Here is a 21,529-nt window from a genome sequence, read left to right as displayed (position 1 = left end):
GGGTACTTTTTCTCCCCCAACCCCTACACATTTTTTTTTTTCTTTCTTTTTTCCTTATGTCGATGGATAGCGACTCCTCCACACTAAACTGGAGCTGTCGCTCCTCCATTAAATCATCTGAAGTCAGTCTGCTGTCGAGGACATTTACAGTTTTTTCTCAGTCGCTTTGGTGCTTTTCTCAGATCAGAATGAAAATTCTCATAACTATTAGTTCAACCTCCACAACATTTAGTCATTTGAGCACATCATAGTAGCAATTTCTCCTTCCTCTGAACAAATTACAAATGCTTTTGAACATTTGAACATCAGTTGCTTTGCCATGTCAGTCAAAATTAACTATACTTATGGATGCTGAATAGTCGTTCCCAATAAAACTAATAGTCTTCATTTCATTGCTTGAGTCATTACATACAAAATTGGTGAACTAATTATCAAATTTTGTCACAATGTTGTAGAATTGCAAAGAGCATATACAGTAAAACTGTGAAACGTACATATTCAGTGTCTTGTACTCACTTACTCCCCTAACTACAGCAATTTGTAACTATCCATTTTGAGCAAGTGACGTGCTTTTGCAGGTTATCCACTAGGTTTTGCAGTTTGCACTACTTGTTTTGAGAAATGCACTAACTGCTGTGCAAATGTTAATAGTGATGTGAGAAAAACACCAAAGCGACTGAGAAAAACTATAAGAGGAAGAGGAGATGGTGTTTCAGGCGCCCCCCAGTGGCCAGGCTTTGGCACTGCGCACCACGCTGGACAGCCAGACAATCCAATCAGCGATGGGCTCAAACAAACAGGCGCTCCTTGCTATGGATGAAGTTTTTTTTTCCTTCTTCTTTGAGTTCATTCATTCATTTTCCTTTCCCGTCCAGTTCACTCCATCATCCATCATGAAAGTGATGGAGGTGCCATGTCCAACGGATCACTTCGTTCCTTTCACATTCTCTCGCTCTTCAAATTTTCTGTTTTTTTTTTGTTGTTGTTTTGATTCTTTTTTAATTTTAGAAGTGTCCCAACAATAGCAACAATGATGAAAGTAAAAATAGGAAGAGAAAAATGACCAAAAAAAAGCACTTCATGTCATATAGCGGGTGATTGCTCTCAGAGCATACAGCAGCTCAGCCTGCATGCGCGCTTCCATAAGAAGCAAATTGACATGTACCTGTGAAGGAGAAAGAGGGAGAGAGGTGGAGGAAGAGAGAGAGATGGATGGACACAATTATTAACATGCTTTCAAGACTATCAGCCTGATAGTTAAATTTCATTTGCTCCTACACAGCTAACCTCTATTGGAAGAATTCTCCTATTCTGCTCAATGTGGCTATTTCTTGGTTATGTCCCTCTCGTTCTTTGTGTGTGTGTGTGTGTGTGTGTGTGTGTGTGTGTGATGTTAGCCTTACTTTTTCAGAATGCTGGAATTGCCTCCAGAAGCTCTCGTACATTCTCTTTGTAGTCTTCTCGGGGCAGCAGACCATGGTCTTGATATAGACCTTGAAGCTTCGGTCCAGAAGCTCGTTGATCTCCCCGTAGTCATAGTCATCATATCTGAAGAGATAAAGTGACCCGTTAGCATCACAACCTATTGTAGCGCTCATACAATGCATTATGACCCTTTCAACAATAAAAACAAAAACAATGCTTGAACATTCTATTTGGTTCCCAATCTACTTCCTCTGCATTAAGATCACATATGGAATGTTAAAATGGAAGCCTTGTGGGGCCAACTATGATGATAGATTGGGACCCAAATAGAACGTTCAAGCATTGTTTTTGTTTTTATTGTTGAAAGGGTCTATATATGCAACACATATCAAAGCTAAAAAAAAAAAAAAACACCTGTAAAAGCTCAACAAACTAAGACAAATACATGGTTAACTACAACTAACCTAAAAAGAAACATCTTAAAGTTTATTATTCGTGTGTTAGTGTTAAACAGGCATATTAAATTCGTAAGGTACTGACCGGATTCCGAACATGCAGTGAATGTAGTTCCATATGGCTCTCCGGAGCATGGAGGTGTCGACGCCCTGGTGCGTTGCCATGGTGTTGTAGGTCAGGTTGTAGGCCATCTGGAACTTCTCGTCCAGCAGCTGACCCACGTCTGGGTACAGCCGGTTCACCAGGGAGTAGCCGTGGTCCTCCCAGCTGTAGTCCTGCCGAGAACAGAGGGTTTCACGGTCAGCCAACTCAGCAGGGGTAGCGTAGTACCTGATTGCATTCAGAGAGTGTGTGTGTGTGTGTGTGATATATATCGTCTGCGATAATATCGTGATTGCTGTTTTAACAATGTGCAAATTGACATTATCGAGTATTTAAATAACTTGGGGGGAAAAACACTCGAGATCACGCATTGAACCCCCATACATTCACTAAGCCAGGAGGTGAATGCGAGAGAAGCCCCTGGCTACAGCAGAGCAAGTCATGTGATTGCTAGTGGTCCACATTGTCACACGCAGCCTAATGTTTATTTTGTGCGGCTACTCCGTTCAAGTGGCATTGATGAGTTAAAGTCACGGTATTATATGTAAACATTAGGCTAGCCTTTGAGTATTTTAATAGTCAGTTGTAAACAAAGAAGTCTTCTTATGTTACCTTTTTGTAAATGGACTGAAGTTCGCTCTAAATATAAACTTTTATTGATTATGCTAACCGTTAGCATCTCTATGGGATTTCTCATATACATTAGCCATAAGCTAATGCATTAGTTTCTATTCTGTAAGGTCTGCTTAGTTTTACAGTGAAACCAGAGAATGTCTAATAAGGACCTAGATGGGCTCTGGTGAAACCTAAGTAAAGGTTTAAAAGGAACTTCAGCTTCAGACTTTCTCTTGGGAAACTGTCAGGCCTATCTATCCTCTGTAATGTAGCTGGCTAGACCATGTCATTGCCACACATACAAGTGGGGGCAGAATTGGAAATGTGTCATAGAGTGACAATGCATTGGTTTGGTTAAAAAGTCATAGGTTAGGTTATTATTGTAATAATGAGCTGTAAAGGAACTCGGACTTTTAAAAACAGTTTTTTAAAGGATATCGACTAATAATTGTTATCGTCAAAATCACAAAAAATATCGAGATATTATTTTTTTTGTCCATATCGCCCACCCCTGTGTGTGTGTGTGTGTGTGTGTGTGTGTGTGTTAAAGAATGTGAAATATGTGCACATATAAGTGCCAACATATTGTATTGTGTTTACCTGCACTCTGAAGGTGGGGACGTGTTCTCCTCTCCTGGAGAAGTCTTTGTAGCCGTAGCTGGGATCTTCAAAGTGGCGTGACACATCTCTGGAGGGCACGTTCTCCTCGTCCTCTGCAGAGTCAACACACACACACACACACACACAATCAGTACAAATTAGCACACATAAGAACACCTCCAGGCAGTCATCTAAATATCTTTCTGGGTTACAGTTCACCCATGTCAACACAACTACAGGAGCCCGTTGACTAAACTAGGAAGATCTACAGTCGTGAAGGAATTCAGAAAAATGCCCATTTCTCCAGGTCAAGTCTGTCATTTCACAAATGAATGAGTTTCTTGAGGACCACTCCGATTGGAATTCCAGCAATGGAATGGACTGGAATGTTGTTGTGAATGGACGGAATGGAATGTTGACGAGTGTGGGTGGTGGTTGTGGTGGTGGTGGTGGTGTTGAGTTACCTGCAGTGGCCACAAGCATGCTCTCGGTCTTCTCTCGCTCGAAGCGCATGACCATCTCCTCCTGGCTGGCCTCCTCCTCGTCGCGACACTCCTGCAGCTGCTTCATGCGCTCCATCAGCACCTCCACCTCGCCGCCCTCCGTCGCCTACACACACACACACACACACACACAGAGCTTACATGTTAGCCAACAAATACACTTCCATGTCAGCAACCAGAGAACCCTGCCTTGCATGTCAGCCTACAACATTTTTAATACACGCTCCCTATCAACAATCATCAGTTGCACGCATGTAAGCAGAGATGACCACTACTACTGCATGTTGACACAGAGTTAGTGGCTGGACAGGGAGGTCAGTGGGGCTACTGAGGTGGTCATGTGTCTTAAGTCTCTGGGATGGATGAAGGGGGAGAGAGGGGAGGCTGCCTTCAAACAGTGTTTGCACAGTGCACCATTCATTTGTTATGTGCCATTAAGTTTCTCAGTTTCCACATAATGGCTGCACATTAGACACCCACACACAAGCAATCCATTCCTCCCACTCACTCAGACACACACAGGGTGGTGTTATATGCACACAAACAGATACACACTGTTCCTTTAACACAAATTCTCTTTTACTTATGCACATATGAACACACACACACACACACACATCCCACTCACCTGGTGGTTGCGATCCATGTCCTCTGCCACGCCGTTGCCGTTGGCGATGTCGCAGACACAGTAGCCGCTGAGCGAGGGCGGTCTGAAGGTGTGTCCTCCGTCCGTGTGGATCTCGGGGCTGATGCCGCAGCCGAAGGTGAAGCTGGCCAGCGAGTGGTAGTGGGTCAGCAGCACCACCGCGTGGATCAGCTCGGCCAGCGACCAGCTGTGCTCCTCCGCCTTCAGCAGGTTCTACCGGGAGCACAAGAGAACGCGGAACCGTGAGCGAACGAACCAAGCCAGCTGTATTTCAGAATCATGTTGCCTCAGTGAACCGCTTCCTAGGTCAAGTGATATCAATAAACCTGCATTTTAGAACCCACTTTGTCTTCAGCAGGTTCTACTGGGCTATGGAAAAGCAGAATCTTCACTGGGGTGACACACTCCTAGGTTCAATATTTTCAATCAAGAAAGTTCCATGTTTAACATGTTCCTTTTGGACAAAGCAGAGTACTGCTTCAAACATCACTTTAGACCCATGACAGGTTACACAAACCAATACGTTGTTCATTAACAATAAGGAGACCTGTTTTTAGGCCTATAGGGCTAAAACAAAGCCCTCGCCACAGTGCCAGTCAATTCCACAGGTTTAACAGTAATTAATCAATCACTAAACTGCCTCTAGATACAGTGATGCCAAAACAACAATTAGTGTTCTAGCCAATCAAAGCCTCAAGTAGCTCAATCAGTGAACTCAATCAGCCTCCTGGTACCAAATAGTATCATCCATCAACCTCCATCATCTACCAACAATTAACATCTTCTGGGACCCTACCAAGTGCTTGACTCGAGTCAATCACTGAGTCGACATCAGTTGAGGGCCGCAGCTTCAGGCTAGCTGCTGGAGTGAAGCACCGGCATCTACCCCTCAATCAATCAATACATCAGCCAGTCAAGTGGCTCCTGGACCCAAATCAATGGCGTCACTCAGAGTCAATCAATAACACACTAATATCTGCCAAGCAGTGTTGTTCCTGGACCTGGCCCTCGACAGGTTGTGTGGGAGCAAAGCTTCTCTTTCATAGAGTTTCCCCACTTACTTAATCCTTCCAACAATATCACTTAACAGCTTCTGGAACCGGGATAAATCAATGATGCAATCAGTAAACGAGCCAGTAAGGTGAATCGAGCATCGTTTTCGTCCCCTGACTAGTCAGAATGCATGTCAACTCAAGTCAACCTTCCATAAATCCATCATTAACTGGGTCTCTCATTATGATTCTCATTAAGCCTTTTCATAAAAAAAAAAATCCACTTGCGTGTTTGTCCAACAGTACAATAACCAGATTGAATCCAAATATAAATTAGGAAATAGATGTGCCGCTTCAGAACAGAGAATGACAGCGACAGGTCCTTGAGCTTGGTAGGGCATGCTGCTGAGTATGCGGCTCTAAAGCAGCTCAGGCATGCCGTCGGCCGGAGTGGGGGGGGAAAAAAAACCCCGGCATGTGAAAAGGTTAGCTTCCTCTTTTAAGCTTTCCTCCTTTTCTCTACTTAAACTCCCCGCCGGTCTGAAGCTCTTTTCTTTTCGTCTTCCGCCAAGGGTTTTCGCTGCTTCTTTCACTGCTCTGCCATTATACACACGTTTGCAACAATCTCTAGCGTTTCGTTAGCCTGCCTCTGTGTTGTAAACTGATCCTGCTTCGGTCGGGCGGTGGATACAACCGAACTTGCAAGTGGGATATTCTTCCTACAGGCAGTAGGGGCGGGCGAGAGAGCCTTCATTCGCCCCGTAATCAGTCAATTAACCATATACCGACTTACGAAGATGATTAATTAACACGAAAACGTTGCCTGGTGTCCCTTTAAAGCCACATGTTGGTTGGTTGTTTTCATGGCTGGGTATTTAAACCCTCTTGTTTGACCCCAGAGCACAGACAGCTGTGGCCAAGTTGTGGCCGGGCAGCTCTTTAAACAAAAATAAAAAAGGAAAAGAAAGAAAGAAAGAAAGAGATGCTGTTAAAAGGAGGTGAGGTCATGGCAGTTGCATAAGAACGAAAGGGTGCGGCACCGTGAGGCCCCATGAATGGGCATCTGTGAGAGTGTGAATGAGTGAGTCAAAGAGAGAGAGAGAGAGAGCGCAAGCTTAATAGAGAAAGATTATCGGTTGTGGGAAAATATGAGAGAAAGCACCACAAGTGAGAGAGAGAAAGTGAGACAGAGAGAAAGAGAGAGAGAGAGGTCCGATGAGAGGTGCGAGGCGCTCCTACCTCGATGTGTTCTTTGGTGAGCAGCCAGGGCCGGTGGGCCAGGATCTTGTTGATCTCGCCTAGCATCTGCAGCTTTTGCGGAGCCATGTCCAGCCCCTTGAGCCACTTCGGCTCCCCGCCCACCTGCAGGAAGTCGTTCACGTGCAGGTTCACCAGGTAATGAAAGACTGGTGCGCCGCCCCCCTTCACGGGCAACGGAGCGAGAGAGAGAGAGAGAGAGAGAGAACAAAGGGGATAAATTAGGAGTGGTGGATGTGGAGAGTGCATCTGAATGACACATGAATGTGCGGTTTGCAGACTTTTTTGCAGTTGAGAGTGTGGTTTATGGTCTTTGTTTTTCTGGGTTTAAATGTGTGTGTGTGTGTGTGTGTGTGTGTGTGCATGCACTTTCACTGCATCTCTGTGTGTGCATGTGTGTGTAACAAATGTACTACTCAATGGTGTGTGTGTGTGTGTGTGTGTGTGTGTGTGTGTGTTACTCACCATGATGCCGATGTAGTGGCGGTAGGGCAGTGAGAGTGGACCGTCCATCTGGAGCAGGTAGTGCTGTGTCCGCAGGAAGCTTTCCAGGTACTGCGGGTGGAAACCCATCACCAGGGAGATGTTGTCTAGACGACCGAGCGTGGCAAACGCGTCCTCAAATATCGACTCCATCCTCTCGTCCACTTTGCTGACCTGGAGTATCTAGGGTAACAGAGAGGGGGCACGGAGAGAACGGAGAGAAAGGTCTTAATGTGGAAACTGGAACATCCTTGCCCACTCCGCACATTGTGTGCTCTGCAAAATCCTCAGAGAAAAGCTGCTTTATACTGCACAACAGAATGAGGGAATTTCACCCCCCCCCCCTCTCTCAAGTTCAACAAAACAACTTGATAATGTCATTGGCTCTTTCAAATAAGCACCTTGCTTGTACTCAGCTGATGGGTTAAAGGTAAAGGTTGAGGGAAGCAAACATGACGTATGGGGTTGTGTTATCGTTGCCGTAGCTCGGCACTCACCTCCTTCTCTGGGATAAATCTGCTTGGTCCGTTCCCCAGCGGTCTTGGAATCCGCACGCCCATGTCCTGCAACGCACATAAATATAGATATTTATTTTAAAAGGCCAAACAAAAGCAAACAAAAACAAACTTGGAAAAAAACACGTCACCATTTTTCTGCGGAGCATAACAATAAATTACCATTTTATTGTACTTGACGTCTAGTCAAACAAAAAAAAATAATAATAATTCATCCCTCCCACCACTTCCACTTAATTTAATACCCTTCGTAGGAATAATCATATCAGCGTTGGGCAATGACTTCTAGAGACATCTGTCTGTCTACGCAGATTGCCACATTAATCTGCTGTGAAACTTAAAACCTAGCCAGACCAACAGTTGTCCATTACACAATGAGCGCCGTCCGTCCAAGCGCACAAAAGAGAGTGACCATAATTTAATAGCTGTCGTTTTCCACGGTGCAGTCGGTTCTCTGTGGGCTATCTGCAGGCTCAGGCTGCAACACGGCAAGAAGTAGCGTCAGGCAATCGCCAGTAACATTACATCATACACATAAAAATGCTGGTGTTGTTATAGCAGGCACAGCAAAATATTTGGATGAAGACAAACACGGAAATAGGAGATAAACGTGTAAATTCTGAGATTGACACTCTTCTCTCCAAAAACGATCTGTCCCCTTGGGCTCAACAGCGCCTCTTCCTCTGCGCATAAGCCCCTTGTTCGACAACGAGCTTCGAATGAATGACCCTTCGCTACATGACAAATCACTAGAAACCAGAACCGTAGTTTGTTTCACAAAACATACATCTGATTTAACACCAGACGCACGGGCTGTCAACGTCAGTGTAATAAAAAGCAGACGAAACGCATAGTGAGAAAATATCGTTGCACCAAACGCGTAAACAAGGTAGCACAAAGGAAAGCAATCCACTGCAGCAGAAGCAAGCAAGTAAGCGTTTCCACCGCGGACTTGAGCTCAACGACTCAAACATAGCTTTAAACTCAGTCTCTTATTCTTTAAGTATCCATTGACAATGTAACAAAACAAGCATCAGTTTTAAGATATATAGCTGTCATAAAACACTTTCCCTTTATAACCATTTTGTCTTACCTTTTTGCTGAGCCGTTCACAGTGTGTGCAAATTTTGAATAAGTTTGTCACTGTTAACGAAGAGTTTTCTGTTGCCGCCGTGGCATGTCTCATTGTATTTTCTTCCGAAGGAGTCTCCGTTATTGTGCCGAATAAGTTCTTTTTCTTGGGAACTCTGTCTCTAAGTTCCCCTGCCCCGCTTCGTTCCTTCGGGCAGCGGAGACAACAATGTAGACTAGTCAGATGTGGAAAGGTCTACAGGAGAATACCGTTGCTCCTGTCCTTTTCTACTGGCTATATTAGGGAGGCCCTTTCTGCTTGACGCGCAAGCCCGCCAATCGGAAACCGAAAACAACAAGCCTCTATCCAATCGCGCACATCAAGGGGAGGGCTATGAGGCATAGCCTACTGCTCAGGCTGGAAACCTGAGTGTGAGGGTGATATGCGACATTATCGAATTTATTAGTGCTATTGTTCATCAATGTCAGTGGTAAGATCACTAAGAGGGGTGTGCACGTTAATAGAGCTGTCGGCGCGAGCATGGAAACAGTCACCAATCTATCTAATCTCACAATTCATTTTCGTGGATGTGGGTTCATTTTTAACAAGTATTTGATATCGTATATCTAATCTACAGACTTAGCGTTTTGTTCTAAGGAACAAATAAATACGAGATATCTTCCATATTATGTTTAAGAAACAAACATCACTTAGAAGACGCCTAGAATGACAGGGAGGAGTTTATGGCTTTGCTTGGTGTGATCAGTGTTCTTTCCTCAAGGAAGAGAGCAGAGACGCAGTAAACAACAGCGCTATGCGGAGCGTGAGGTGAACAGCGCTAATCTCGAGACGACGACACCAACCTACCTGTCGAACAATGCAACACGCAAACGGCCAACAGATGTGACGGCAGCAGGGCAAAATCACACGGCAAGCAGAGTGGGGGTGGGAAAGATAGGGTTTCACATTTGGCAGCCTATCTAACTTCACGCTGGCACCACAAACCTTAAAGCGACTTTGGAGAGCCTACTTCTCCCATAAGTGTTGCCCAGTGCCCTAACATGCTTGCGCGGACACTGCCTCTGCTTCGCCCCAACATGCCCAAGGTGTCACAGGCTAACTTTCACCACAGGTGCTAATGTCATGCCTACCTGTAGTAAGGTAACACAACCCCACTTTCCCCCGGTTTGTGATCTGGGTGGTCATGTAAGGTAAACCTGGAATGTCCCAAAAGGGACACATAAAAGGTACCATATCTCTTCATGTGCAGGTAAAACTATGCATAACATATATATATATATATATATATATAATGTTTCCCCTTCCCATTTAAGCCAGGGAGCTCTATCAGGAGGCTGCGGTAATCTGCCTCGGCATATCCCCCAGCAGAGAGGAGAGAACTGGAACAATGCCAAGGGAGGTAGGCCACAGCATGTCTCAGCAGATGACATACAATAACTCCGTCACGTTCCAGAGCAAGAACCTTGCCATCTATTTTGCTTCATCTAATAATACATCTATCTGTGAGGGGGAAAGTGTGTGTGTGTGAGAGTGAGTGTGAGAGAGAGAGAGTGAGTGTGTGTGGTGATAGGGGTTGTGTTGTTTTGAGCCTGCCATTAGATTAAACAAACAAAAAAAGAGAAACCTGACAATAAAGTTGTATTGGGTCTAAATGAGCAAGCGAGTGATAGTTCGGGGGACTGAGGGGACGGGTGAGTGAGTGGGCGAGCGAGCGAGGGAGCAAATGATCGGGTGGCGTGAGGGATGGCCTGTGGTTTGGGCTCGCTGTTTAAAAAGGGACACACACACATTTTGGCATGGTTACTACTGGCAGCCTACAGACAGAGTCGCTATTCAGCAGGTTCATTGTGTGTGTGCATGTGTGTGTGTGTGTGTGTGTGTCCACCACCCTCCCCGAGGGGTGTTACGAGGGTGTGTGTGTGGGGGCGTTACGGGTAAACACAACCGGGACCACAGTCAGCACTCTCCCAGGGACTGGGTCGCCCCTCTGAGCCCGGTGGCTCAGCAAAGCCGGACAAGAGACTGGTCAGCGTTTGCCTTGCGACCCTAGCGCCAGTGCAGCACTGCGGCCCCCCCACACACACACAACACACACACACACACACACATACCCCTCACTGGAGACAAAAAAACAGCCAGGCAGAATGATTGTGTGAGAGCCCAAACTTGAGGGCTTTACTGTACTGAGGGAGAAGCTCAGGTCCAAGGGCCAAAAGGGCCGTGTGTGTGTGTGTGTGTGTGTGGTGTGTTTGCGTGTGTCGTGTGGGTGTGTGTGTGTGTATGTGGGGTGTGTGTGGTGTGTGTCTGACCCATCCATCCAGCCACCTCAGCTCAGAGTGTCAGCACAAAACACTCACAACACTGCTTTACATGGGGAGGTTCTCAGTCAAAAGGCCTTGGGCTGCAGAACCAATGGACCATATTTGATTTTGGGTTCGCATGCAGCAAACAGATATATATGTGTGTGTTTGAATCCCCGATCGTTCGATGTGTCATGGATAGGATAAACATCTGCATCTCACTGCTTCGCCACAGGAGTGCCCCAAGGCTCAGTGCTGGGGCCCCTTTTCTTTGCCTTGTACAACCCAACCCAACCCAACTGTCTCTGTCTGACATACCCACATGGATGAGCAGTGACGGACTGGGATTAAAAACGGCCCTGGCATTTTTTCACCAACCAGCGGCCCCATGGGGGGGACGCGCGCGCACGCGCATGCATGTGCTCGCATGCATGTGCCCGCAACACACAGATATAACTTCACATGCACGGACATAACACGTTTGTAGCCCCATTGGTGATGAACTCTAACTTTAATATGCATAAAGACTGAACCAAGAACATGGATATATCAATGCACAACTCCAAAAAATGAATGCAATATGAAATATAAAATGAAAAAAGAATAGCCTAGAATACATGGATTTCTATGTAGCGTCCGCGAAAACATCGCGTGTGCAAAGAGGCAGAAAGCACCATAGAACAGCATAGAACAGTGCTCTCCATGAAAAGAACAAAATGAGTTTTTGTGCTGAAAACTGCACCAATTCGAAATCACAATGGTTAGAGAATGTTCAATATGTTCAATATCCCTAAAGGAATGCATGTCTTCGCCAAAAATGACAAAATACAATGTCAATGCAAATGAACGGCAAACTCTGAAATATAGCCTGAAATGAGATGCTATTATCATTGAGACAACAGGGGACCAGGGGTATATAAAAATACTATTGTAGCTTACAGCAGCCGACTATTTAAGTCAAGTTTATAACGTTGTGGCACCAAGCGTCTTCTGCCCCACGGCTGTGCGCGAATGTAGTTTTGTTGATAAACGGGAAACCCATCAGAGCAGCCGCTCCACAAACGTGTCTTAATTAACGTCATGCAGTTAACAAGGTGCGAAGGAGCTTGCTCTTCTCCGCAACCCTGTCTATCACGTCATCAGCATCCAAGTTCATTATAGGACCTCTTTCTCTGTCGCCATCAGCATAAAGGCCTCCAAATTATCCTGTGACAATCGTGTCCTTAGGCGATTCTTGAATAAATTTAAGAGTGGAAAAACTCCGTTTGCATGCCACTTGTACATGACAGTGTTAGTAGGAATTCATTTGCTAACCATATATAGTTGTAGGCACAGGTAAAGAGGTTTAACTGCTGGAGAAGGAAATAGCAACAGATTGCACAATTCTTGCAGGTAGCACATTTCTTGCTCACCAGGTTTATTTCTGTATCTTCCTATATCTCCGCGGCATCATCAAAGTCCGACGCTTTGACTGTATAGGCCTACTCGTTTAGAGGAGACTTTTTCAGGCTGTCCCAGTGCGTGGCGAGATGTGTCAATTCCGACTGTAGATTTTCAACCGTAGCACCTTCACTGAATTTAAGCAGACATTCTCTTATGTTTCGAAGTGCATTTGGGGGCAGTTTATTAGCTTTTATAAGGGGAAAATTCTGAGGACCAAGGCATGCTAGATCGGCAATTCCCCGTGCTAAAGGAAGTAGAAGCATTCGGTTTTGAAATTCCCAGAAGTCATTGCTTCATGTAGCCTAACTTTTGTAAACCAATAATAAAATAAAAGATACAGGCAGCATATTTATTGTATTCCAATTTCAAACAATGCACTTTTAAATCATTTGATTGAATACGGTTACAAAAGAATGTAGACTGATGTAAATATTGAGGGTCACCATGACTGTAGTGTAGAGACTCATGTCTGGTATAAATACTGATCAGTTTCTAACTATGAAGGAGGAAAATGGGAGTTAGAGATAAATGGCTTATTCAAAACCATGTAACACTATTGATGCTTGATAGTGGGCTGGCATCTGAGATAACTGTCCGTCTTTACGATAAATGGGCTGTGCAAACCCGACAAACATGCCGCTCCTATGATTGGCTAGCCCACGAGGGGTATGCTGTGGCCCTTCTGACATCTGCCCAAATGCCAGACCGTCCAGTCCGTCACTGGTAGGTTGCGACTGAAATAAATGTTTCCTGAAATATTTAGTTCATATTTGCAATGAAAGTTTGTCTTGAAAGGTTCTTCATAAAAATCCTCGAAGTCTGGGACCTAAAAAAACGAGGATTAGTCAGCTAGTGTGTTATATAACACACACTGTGGAAGTCTGTTGCCACTCCTGAGAATGAAAACACACACACACACACACACACACACACACACACACACACACACACACACACACACACAGGCTCCCACCCTATATAGAAAATCTCTCTCTCTCTCTCTCAAAATGTCTTTCTCATACACACACACACACAGATAATATTTTGTTTTGCATGGATGTTGCTTTTGAAACTAGTCAGCAGTTTCCACATTCTCCTCCTATGCTGTTCCAGGTTAGCTGTGACTATAGCACTTTATAAACGATATGCTGCTCCAGGTTAGCTGTGACTATTCTAATTCTATGGGTGTGACAGTCACTTTATAAAGAGGCAGAATGTAGTTAGTTACCATACTTTATATATCATCCTCTCTTACAAAAGCACAACTCTGCACACCCAAACCTTTACTTTTGTCACTGACATTTATGTCCGTTTACACAGACACACACACACAAACATAAACACACACACACACACACACACCTGCAGCAAAAACCCCACAGGAAACTGTGCTTCTCCCGCAACTCCTCTGCATGAGCAGATGCTCTGACCTTATAACCTCTCTGGGTCTGTGCAGCTTGTTCTACACACACACACACACACACACAAACAATCACTTTTATGTGCAAAGATGGGTCAATCCTGCCTCACATTTTGTCTGAAACATAACACATAGGCAGATTGCCTCAAGCCATATCTCAAAGGAAACCTGGAGGCAGGATTGAGTGGCCAACTGGAGGGGTGCATCCGTACATGAGCATCAGAGTGGGAAAGGTCGGAGTCAGGGTTTTTTTAGAGTTCTGTTTTTTTTATCTCCTCAGCTGTGGTGGAGTTAGCACCTCGAGACGAGAGGAGAGGAGGAGGAGGAGGAGGAGAGGAGAGGAGGGGAGAGGAGGAGAGGAGAGGAAGGGAGAAGAGAGGAGAGTAGAGGAGGAGAAGAGAGGTTAGTAGAGGAGAGGAGGAGGAGAGGAGAGGAGAGGCAGCCCAAGCCACCCCCACCTCTATGCTTCTGTTTCTCACTGGCTTTAGAGTCGTGGAGGAGAGAGAGAGAGAGAGAGACAGAGTGAGAAAAAAAGAGCGAGAAAATATGAGAAAGAGAGAAACCACATCTGCTCGGCTGTTCAACAAGTGGCTGAAAAGTTTGCGGGTGGGTCGGAGTGGAGCGGAGCGCTGCACAGCGCTGCCAAACCAGTTCCAACCTGACCTATCACTGAGCAGAGGAACTGAGAGGGAGCACTATGACATCAGCCTAGCAACAGCAGCCGGCCAATCACGGTGCAGAACAACACTTTCAGGGGCCAATCTTTTTGCTCCCTCTCCTTCACTGTGACCACCCCCTCCTCCACCCTTTTCTCTAGTTCCTCTAACAAGAGAGAGAGCGAGAGAGAGAGAGAGAGGGAAAAAAATAACTTTCTCAGTGAGAAGTTGTGTGCACAAGCATATCCCCCTCTCCGCAGAGCAAAGACATTTGTTTTTGTTGCCGAATGCGTTATCTGTGTTACTTTTGCGATCGCTGGCCTGCAAAAACTAAAGGATCTGTGGAAGTGAAATGAAACAGCCTTTTGCAAGGAGCCTCACTGTCGCTTTTAGAACTTTGCGTTTGTCAGGCATCCAATGGGAAGGAGCACATAAATCCCCCCACTGCTCCCAGATCAGCCACAAAGAGTTGCTGCAGTTTCAAATGGCCCCATGTTTCTCGCTGCATGTTTTCCACCGAGATGGGAGCATTTCAGGGTTATTTCAATGCAGGTCAGGGAGGCTTTGTTGTGTTCAAGCAAAACTGAGAATAAGGGCCTGTGACCTGCATGCCCATACACATACACACACACACACACACACACACACACAAACAGACAGAGTATACAGACCATGCAGGGCTATATGTGAACAGATCCATACATTCACACCAGTGATCTCTTGTTCAAGTTCAAAGAGCAAAAAACTGCAGACTCAGGCTCTCCTCTCTCTCTCTCTCTATGACCTTCTCTTCTACCTCTCTCTATCTTCTTTCCATCCCTCTCTCTTTCCCTCTCTCTCCAAACAAGCCTAAGTACTCATCTCTTCATGGCTGACAAACCCCAGTAACAAACCTTTACAATGTTCACTGTGTTCAAACAGACCTACACACACACACACACACACAGACACACACAGACGCACTGCCCACACCATTCCTCTGTGCAGTGACCAAACCCATGTGTATCTAAAGTATGCCAATGTTCTGTTTGAACTGTAATCTTAGTTAGAAAACCTTTACAAGTTTCAGTTAAGGCGGCTCCAATGTTCAATACCTGCACAGAGGCCGAACTAAAATAACTGGCATGTCTCTCCCTTTTCACACACACACACACACACACACACACACACACACACACACACACACAGAGCACTGCTTATTGAACGCTAGACAGTTTTGCCAGGCATTGGCCCTGGCTGAGGTAAAACAATGTGAGGACATTGAACCAGAGACACACACACACACACACACACACACACACATTGAACCAGAGACGGAAAACAAGTTCACTGACCTGGAGAAGGGCGTTCTGAGCCTCAACTCAAGTAAAACTCTCTCTCTCTCTCTTTCTCACTCTCTTTCTATTCATCTATCTCTCTCTCTTTCTCACTCTCTTTCTATTCATCTCTCTCTCTCTTTCTCACTCTCTTTATATGAATCTCTCTCTCTCTCTCTCTCACTCTCTATATTCATCTCTCTCTCACTCAATTCAAATTCAAAATGCTTTATTGGCATGACAATTCATGAAGAAAGTGTTGCCAAAGCATACAGTGTCTAGAACTCATCAAGACTAAATAACAGTCATAAAACAAAATCTATATAATAAAAAAATATATATTTTTTTTTATATATATATATATATATATATATATATATATATATATATATAAAAAACATACACACACTTTAGTTTGTTATAAGTTTGTTTCATTTCTCACTCTATAGTATCCCCATGCCTTCCCTCTCTTGCTTTCTTCCTCTTCCTCTATTCTCTCTCTTTCTCATGGACTTTTCTTCCCCTGCTCGGTCACTCCCTTAACCCTCCGTCCCCACTGTCCCCTTTCAGGTCCTCTTTTGCAACCCCCCCCCACACACACAAAGACACATTGTCCCAGCATGCATAAGGCTTCTCTCTGGACCCTACAGCTACAACATGAACTGACTGATACCAGCTGGTCACTTCTATCTTTTTTTACAGTTTTTCTCGATTGCTTTTACCTGCTTAAGTAAACTAGAACCCACTTGGTCTTCATGACTACTTTCTTTGCACAGCAGAAGTCATCTCTTGCGAATGTGTTCACACATTTTCATTGGGTTCACACATTTCTCACACCCTTTTGCAAAACAGTTAACAGAGGTGTCATTCAAAAGCCCCAAACTCTATTGGTTTTCCCATGCTAAACAAAAGGAAAACATCTTTTCACAGGTGGTATAGATTCCTTGCATAAGTCTGAATCTCTGATACACCTGTGTGAAACTCCTTTGCACAATTCTTCAATCAGCAATCATTCATTATACATAAGAGATGTCTGTTCTGTGTTGCTATTTGCAAGTATGGATCTAATGCACATTTAGACAAAGTACTGTATTGCCTATTTGGTGGAGAAAACAGTACAAAAGGTGTTTACTGTATGTCTATTTCGATGAAAGTTGTAGTTCAATGAAATTTACAGTATCTTATTAGGTGTTTGCTGTATGTCTTACATGTCATTTTGTCTTTTCAGAGTTTTTTTCTGATACCAGAAAAATTAGAACGTAATGAAACAGACATAGCAAAAATGCTCATTTTGAGAACTAGATTTTGCATTTTGTTGCCCAGTGTGTAATGATTGATTAAAGAGTGTTTTTGAATTGGCAACAAGTTGTAGTGTTTGAAGGCAAGATTTGCTTTTGCTGCATGTTTTAAGTGTTTTGAGAGAGTAACAGCCTTTTGCAAGCAAAATGTGTAATTTTGTCCAGAGTGCTTTTGTTCAGACACAGGTGTTAACTGTTTTGAGAACGTGATGTCAGAGTTGACACGGGTATCAAAACGATCGAGAAAAACTGTAAATTTGTTTTGTTTTGTATGGGTGTATGTGACTTCCTTGACACTGGCATTTTAGTTTGCCGATTAGTTTGCCTTTTTGAGGACAAAGTCCTCTTTCTCCCTTTCTCGTCCTTTCGTCTGCATGTCTCTTCACGTCTCGTCTCGTCCAGTCTCATGCTGTCCGTCCCCTCAGCGGGTTCTGGGTCAGCCCAGTACTGATTGTGCCTTCCTGAGTCAAGACTAGGACAGGAAGGGGTGCAGCCTTTTAGGAACAAAGGCCTTCTCGCACACACACACACACACACACACACACACCTCCTGCAAGTCCATAAGGAAGCAGCACGCCCATGGTATGATATAGAGAGCATGGCTGTTTGCACGCATCAACTCTTACGCAAACATAATCCCCAAGCACAGACACACACACACACACACACACACTCACTGCACCACTGCATGTACACATACACACTGTGCCATCCCGTGGTCCAGTGTTTCTCAAAGTGTGGTCCGGGGACCACTGGTGGTCCGCAAGCTATCCCAAGTGGTCCACGAGCAGACATGGTAAAATATAATGAGTTGTTTACAATATTTAACCAACTTGTATGTCCAAACAGTTCTGCAACACTGTCTATGTAAGATATGCCAGTTTAAATCATATGAATCCTTTGACACAATAAGCAAAGTGCAAAGACAATAAGCAAGATGGTTCAGTGAGTAGGCCTATTGTGTAATATACTGTTGAAGTAGGTCTAATCTTCTTTAGCTAGGTGGTCCGTGTGTTTCATTTTTATTGGTTAAGTGGTCCTTCGTCTGATTAAGTTGAATGAACACTTTGATGTCCAGTTGAATGTTTCTAAATGAATACATTAGTATTCTTGCAGTAGTAATATCTCTGCACGCACTAGTATTCTTGCACTAGTAATATCTTTGCACAGTTCACTTCTTGCACTAGTAATATCTTTGCACAGTTCACTTTGTGCACTACCTCCATGGCACATACTCCACCGCAACATCTCACGGCGTGACTTCCACTTAGGTATACTGCACCAGAGTGTCAGCTCCCCAAATACTGACCATACACTTATCATCTCACAATTGTATTCCCAATGTATATCCATCCTTACAATGTTGTGAGTTTTTCTTGTTCTGTATGTGTGTGTGTGTGTGTGTGTGTGTGTGTGTGTGTGTGTGTGTGTGTGTGTGTGTGTGTGTGTGTGTGTGTGTGTGTCATAAACTACTGGATGCTTATTTCCCTCGGGAAAAATGTAGCACCTACCTACCTACAGTACTTCTAAATGCACACTGTTACTGAACATGGTGAAGTGTTTGACTAATTCAGCTAGTGCACAGCTCCTGTAGCTATGTTTGACTAATTCAGCTAGTTGCAAATAAAAAAGAACAAGCCCTTAAAAAGTGGGAAAATATGAACAAAGGTCTCATCTACAGGGTCATGTGACCCCCCCCCCCCTCTCTCCGGGTGGTTCTCAGTAGTCCAGTGGAAAGGCGGAGGCCTGGCGCTCCGCACGTGAGGAAGCCTGAGTTCCAGGGGAAGTTATTTCAGCAGGCCGAGCTCGCACAGCTGTCACAATACCATCACCAGCCAGTCACACAGAAATCAACCCAAATAGAGAGCGTGGGGGGGGCAGAGAGAGAGAGAGAGGTATACAAACAACCATAGAACAAGAGTGAAACAGAGAGAAAGGGAGAGAAACCAAAAGAGAGAGAGAGCGAGGGGGAGAGAGAGAGAGAGAGAGAGAGAGAGAGAGAGAGAGAGAGAGAGAGAGAGAGAGGAGAGGGGAGAACAAAGGGTGTGACACTCCAGGACCAGAGCGAAGGCATTTTTTGCTAGTGGCTATCTTTAGTCCAACATCAAACAGAAAGGCCAAAGAATTAATCAAACATGCATACACACACACACACACACACACCCTACAAGTGTTTCTACCAACTACACCTACTGTAGACCCCTGTGTGTATTATGTGTTATAACACACACACACACACGTACACACACACACACACTGTATTCACCTCCTTTAGGATTTGATTCATGTTCTACAGTAAAATAATTCCAAAGATAAACTGGTAATACCTAGCCTGACGTCGTCATACTCAATTCTAGTTAGAAATGAGAGTCTGATACTGCTCCATTGGGTCAATTGGATAGACCTAACCAATCAGAGCACGAAATATCTTACCGCGAGCTGTAGGAAGAACACCCAAACAATCCTTCTGCTCCACAAATACCTTAACATTGTTTTCTGGTCGTTTTTAAAGTTATTTTACTGTCAATATCAACCCGCAATACCAAAATCTAAGACCATGTTTATAAGTAGTAGGGTAGGGTAGGCTATTCGGAAAAACAGATATTTGCCCTCTTTCGTTTTTAAAAATAATTTTGCACACACGACACTAAAAACAGCTGGGGAAGCACCTCGAGCCAACAGGTGGCCAATCAGAGATTTCAAACAAACGAGGGAACAACATGTCACAATGCAAAAACGCAGTTTTCCCTGATTACATGCAAAAGTGAAACCAGAGTTTTCCCACATCTCCACTTTGGCCGGAGTTTTCAGAAATAATAGTTTTCAGTGGTAAAGCATATGCGCTTTTCCTACGTGTAGACTGGGTCTCAGAAGCCGTCTGTCTAGCTTCTAGCGCCAGCGTTTTAGTTGCAAACAAAATCAACCGAAGCGTGCTCAGATGACATGATGGACAAGGCTCACCTGTCCATCATCGTACAAAGCCCGCCCAGGCAATTTGATTGGTCCAAACAGCTCTGGTTCAGGCATACAGTAGTTGCTCCTCTGCAGAACAATTCCAGACCGAACTTTCCGACCTCAAATGTTGTGGGCGGGGCTAAGTTCGGCTGGCCTCCAGGCTGGGTAATACCCATAGGGGGCGCTGCAGCCACAGCTCAGTGGAATAACCCGCTTTCCTCACAGAGGTACACACTGATACTAACGCTGATGACGGGACTTGTGTATGAGTTCAAAGGGCGGGCACACCCTGAGGCAGGTCTCTGGAGTCAGTGTTGAGAGATCAGAGGGCTTGATGTGTTCTGTGCGTTGTGGACTTTGTATGCATGTACTGTTACCATAAGCAAAACTTCAAAACTTTTTCCGAGATTTCTCCCAAATGTACACTTTTCTAGGTCATGGGAAATAATTCCTTGCTTCACACAGGCTTTTCAGACCTGCAGCAGCACCCTGTTTAATTCCGGCCTATACAACACGACTCCGAGCAGGGCATCCACTTCCCCCTGTCCTTCCCAAAGCATCAGTGGACGAGTGATCCATGGGGACGAGCTGACCAGAGCGTGAGGGTGACTCACGTTAGCGGCTAGCTGCCTTTAGCGGCCGCAGGAACAAAAGGCAGCTGCGGCTCCGAACCCGCTGACTCGGCCATTTTTGTATTTTTTATTTTGCTGCCTGCTTGGCGTGTTGGTCCAGCTTATCCCCCTTAGATCTGGCCACGTCCTGCCTCGCATCCCAGGGACAATGATTCGCTCAAAGCCCCCGCGTCGCATTCGCCACAGCCACCGGCCACAGCCACCGGCCACGCAAACGGGACTCACTTGGCAGCCGCCCAGGAGTGGCCTGCGCAGAGAGACTAGCGCTAGCTACGCTAGGCTGAGCTTATCAGTGCTAACAGTGGCAAACGGACAGAGTAAGAAAAACAAAGACAGAGGGGATAAAGAAGGGGGGATAGAGAAGGAGGGATAGAGGAGAAGGGATAGAGGGATAGAGAAGGGGGGATTTCATCTATCTATCTATCTATCTATCTATTTATCTTTTATTAATTAACTTGGGCCTGACTCAGTCCACTTTGTGCGTCTGACTTCGCTCTGGCCATAGTGTGCATGCACTATCGGCAAAATACGCTGTCAAACTCGCACCCAGAGACAAGGATGGCATGAGCAGGGCCAACAGAGTTAGCGCTGAGGTTAGCGGCATAGCAGTGGTAAATAGTGAGAGAGAGAGAGATAAAGGTAGAGAAATAGAAGGAGAGGGCTTGGGCTAACAGACTTAGCACTGTGGTTAGCAAAGATGGTGGCACACACACACACACACACACACACACACACACAGGTACAGACATGCATATGAAATGGTGTCAGTGAAGTGGTTTAATAGGCCCTATGGTCTCAGCTGCCTAGTGAGTGCATGGCAGC

General features: G+C 45.0%; 1 protein-coding gene across 2 annotated transcripts in view; it reads right to left on the bottom strand.

The window, feature by feature from the left end:
- Positions 1 to 836: 836 nt before the first annotated feature.
- The window catches only part of sesn1 (sestrin 1), an 82,237-nt gene continuing 61,544 nt past the window's right edge, over positions 837 to 21,529 (bottom strand). Inside the window, exons 1-10 of one of the 2 annotated variants that reach the window (XM_048249935.1) lie at positions 8,688 to 8,942; positions 7,577 to 7,642; positions 7,062 to 7,262; positions 6,579 to 6,761; positions 4,330 to 4,560; positions 3,663 to 3,807; positions 3,199 to 3,311; positions 1,966 to 2,156; positions 1,404 to 1,548; positions 837 to 1,165 (exon numbers count right to left, since the gene is read on the bottom strand). In XM_048249935.1, the coding sequence (XP_048105892.1) occupies positions 1,079 to 1,165; positions 1,404 to 1,548; positions 1,966 to 2,156; positions 3,199 to 3,311; positions 3,663 to 3,807; positions 4,330 to 4,560; positions 6,579 to 6,761; positions 7,062 to 7,262; positions 7,577 to 7,642; positions 8,688 to 8,780 (1,455 nt within the window). In that variant the 5' untranslated portion in view covers positions 8,781 to 8,942 and the 3' untranslated portion in view covers positions 837 to 1,078. Of the gene's footprint in view, positions 1,166 to 1,403; positions 1,549 to 1,965; positions 2,157 to 3,198; positions 3,312 to 3,662; positions 3,808 to 4,329; positions 4,561 to 6,578; positions 6,762 to 7,061; positions 7,263 to 7,576; positions 7,643 to 8,687; positions 8,943 to 21,529 lie in introns of those variants that run through there. The other variant, XM_048249934.1, reaches the window with a different exon arrangement.

This window comes from Alosa alosa, chromosome 8 (assembly GCF_017589495.1).
Source record: "Alosa alosa isolate M-15738 ecotype Scorff River chromosome 8, AALO_Geno_1.1, whole genome shotgun sequence".
NCBI classification, from domain to species: Eukaryota; Metazoa; Chordata; class Actinopteri; order Clupeiformes; family Clupeidae; genus Alosa; species Alosa alosa.
The sequence above is the reverse complement of the archived record's forward strand: the minus strand, read 5'-3'. Positions and strand labels throughout refer to the sequence as shown.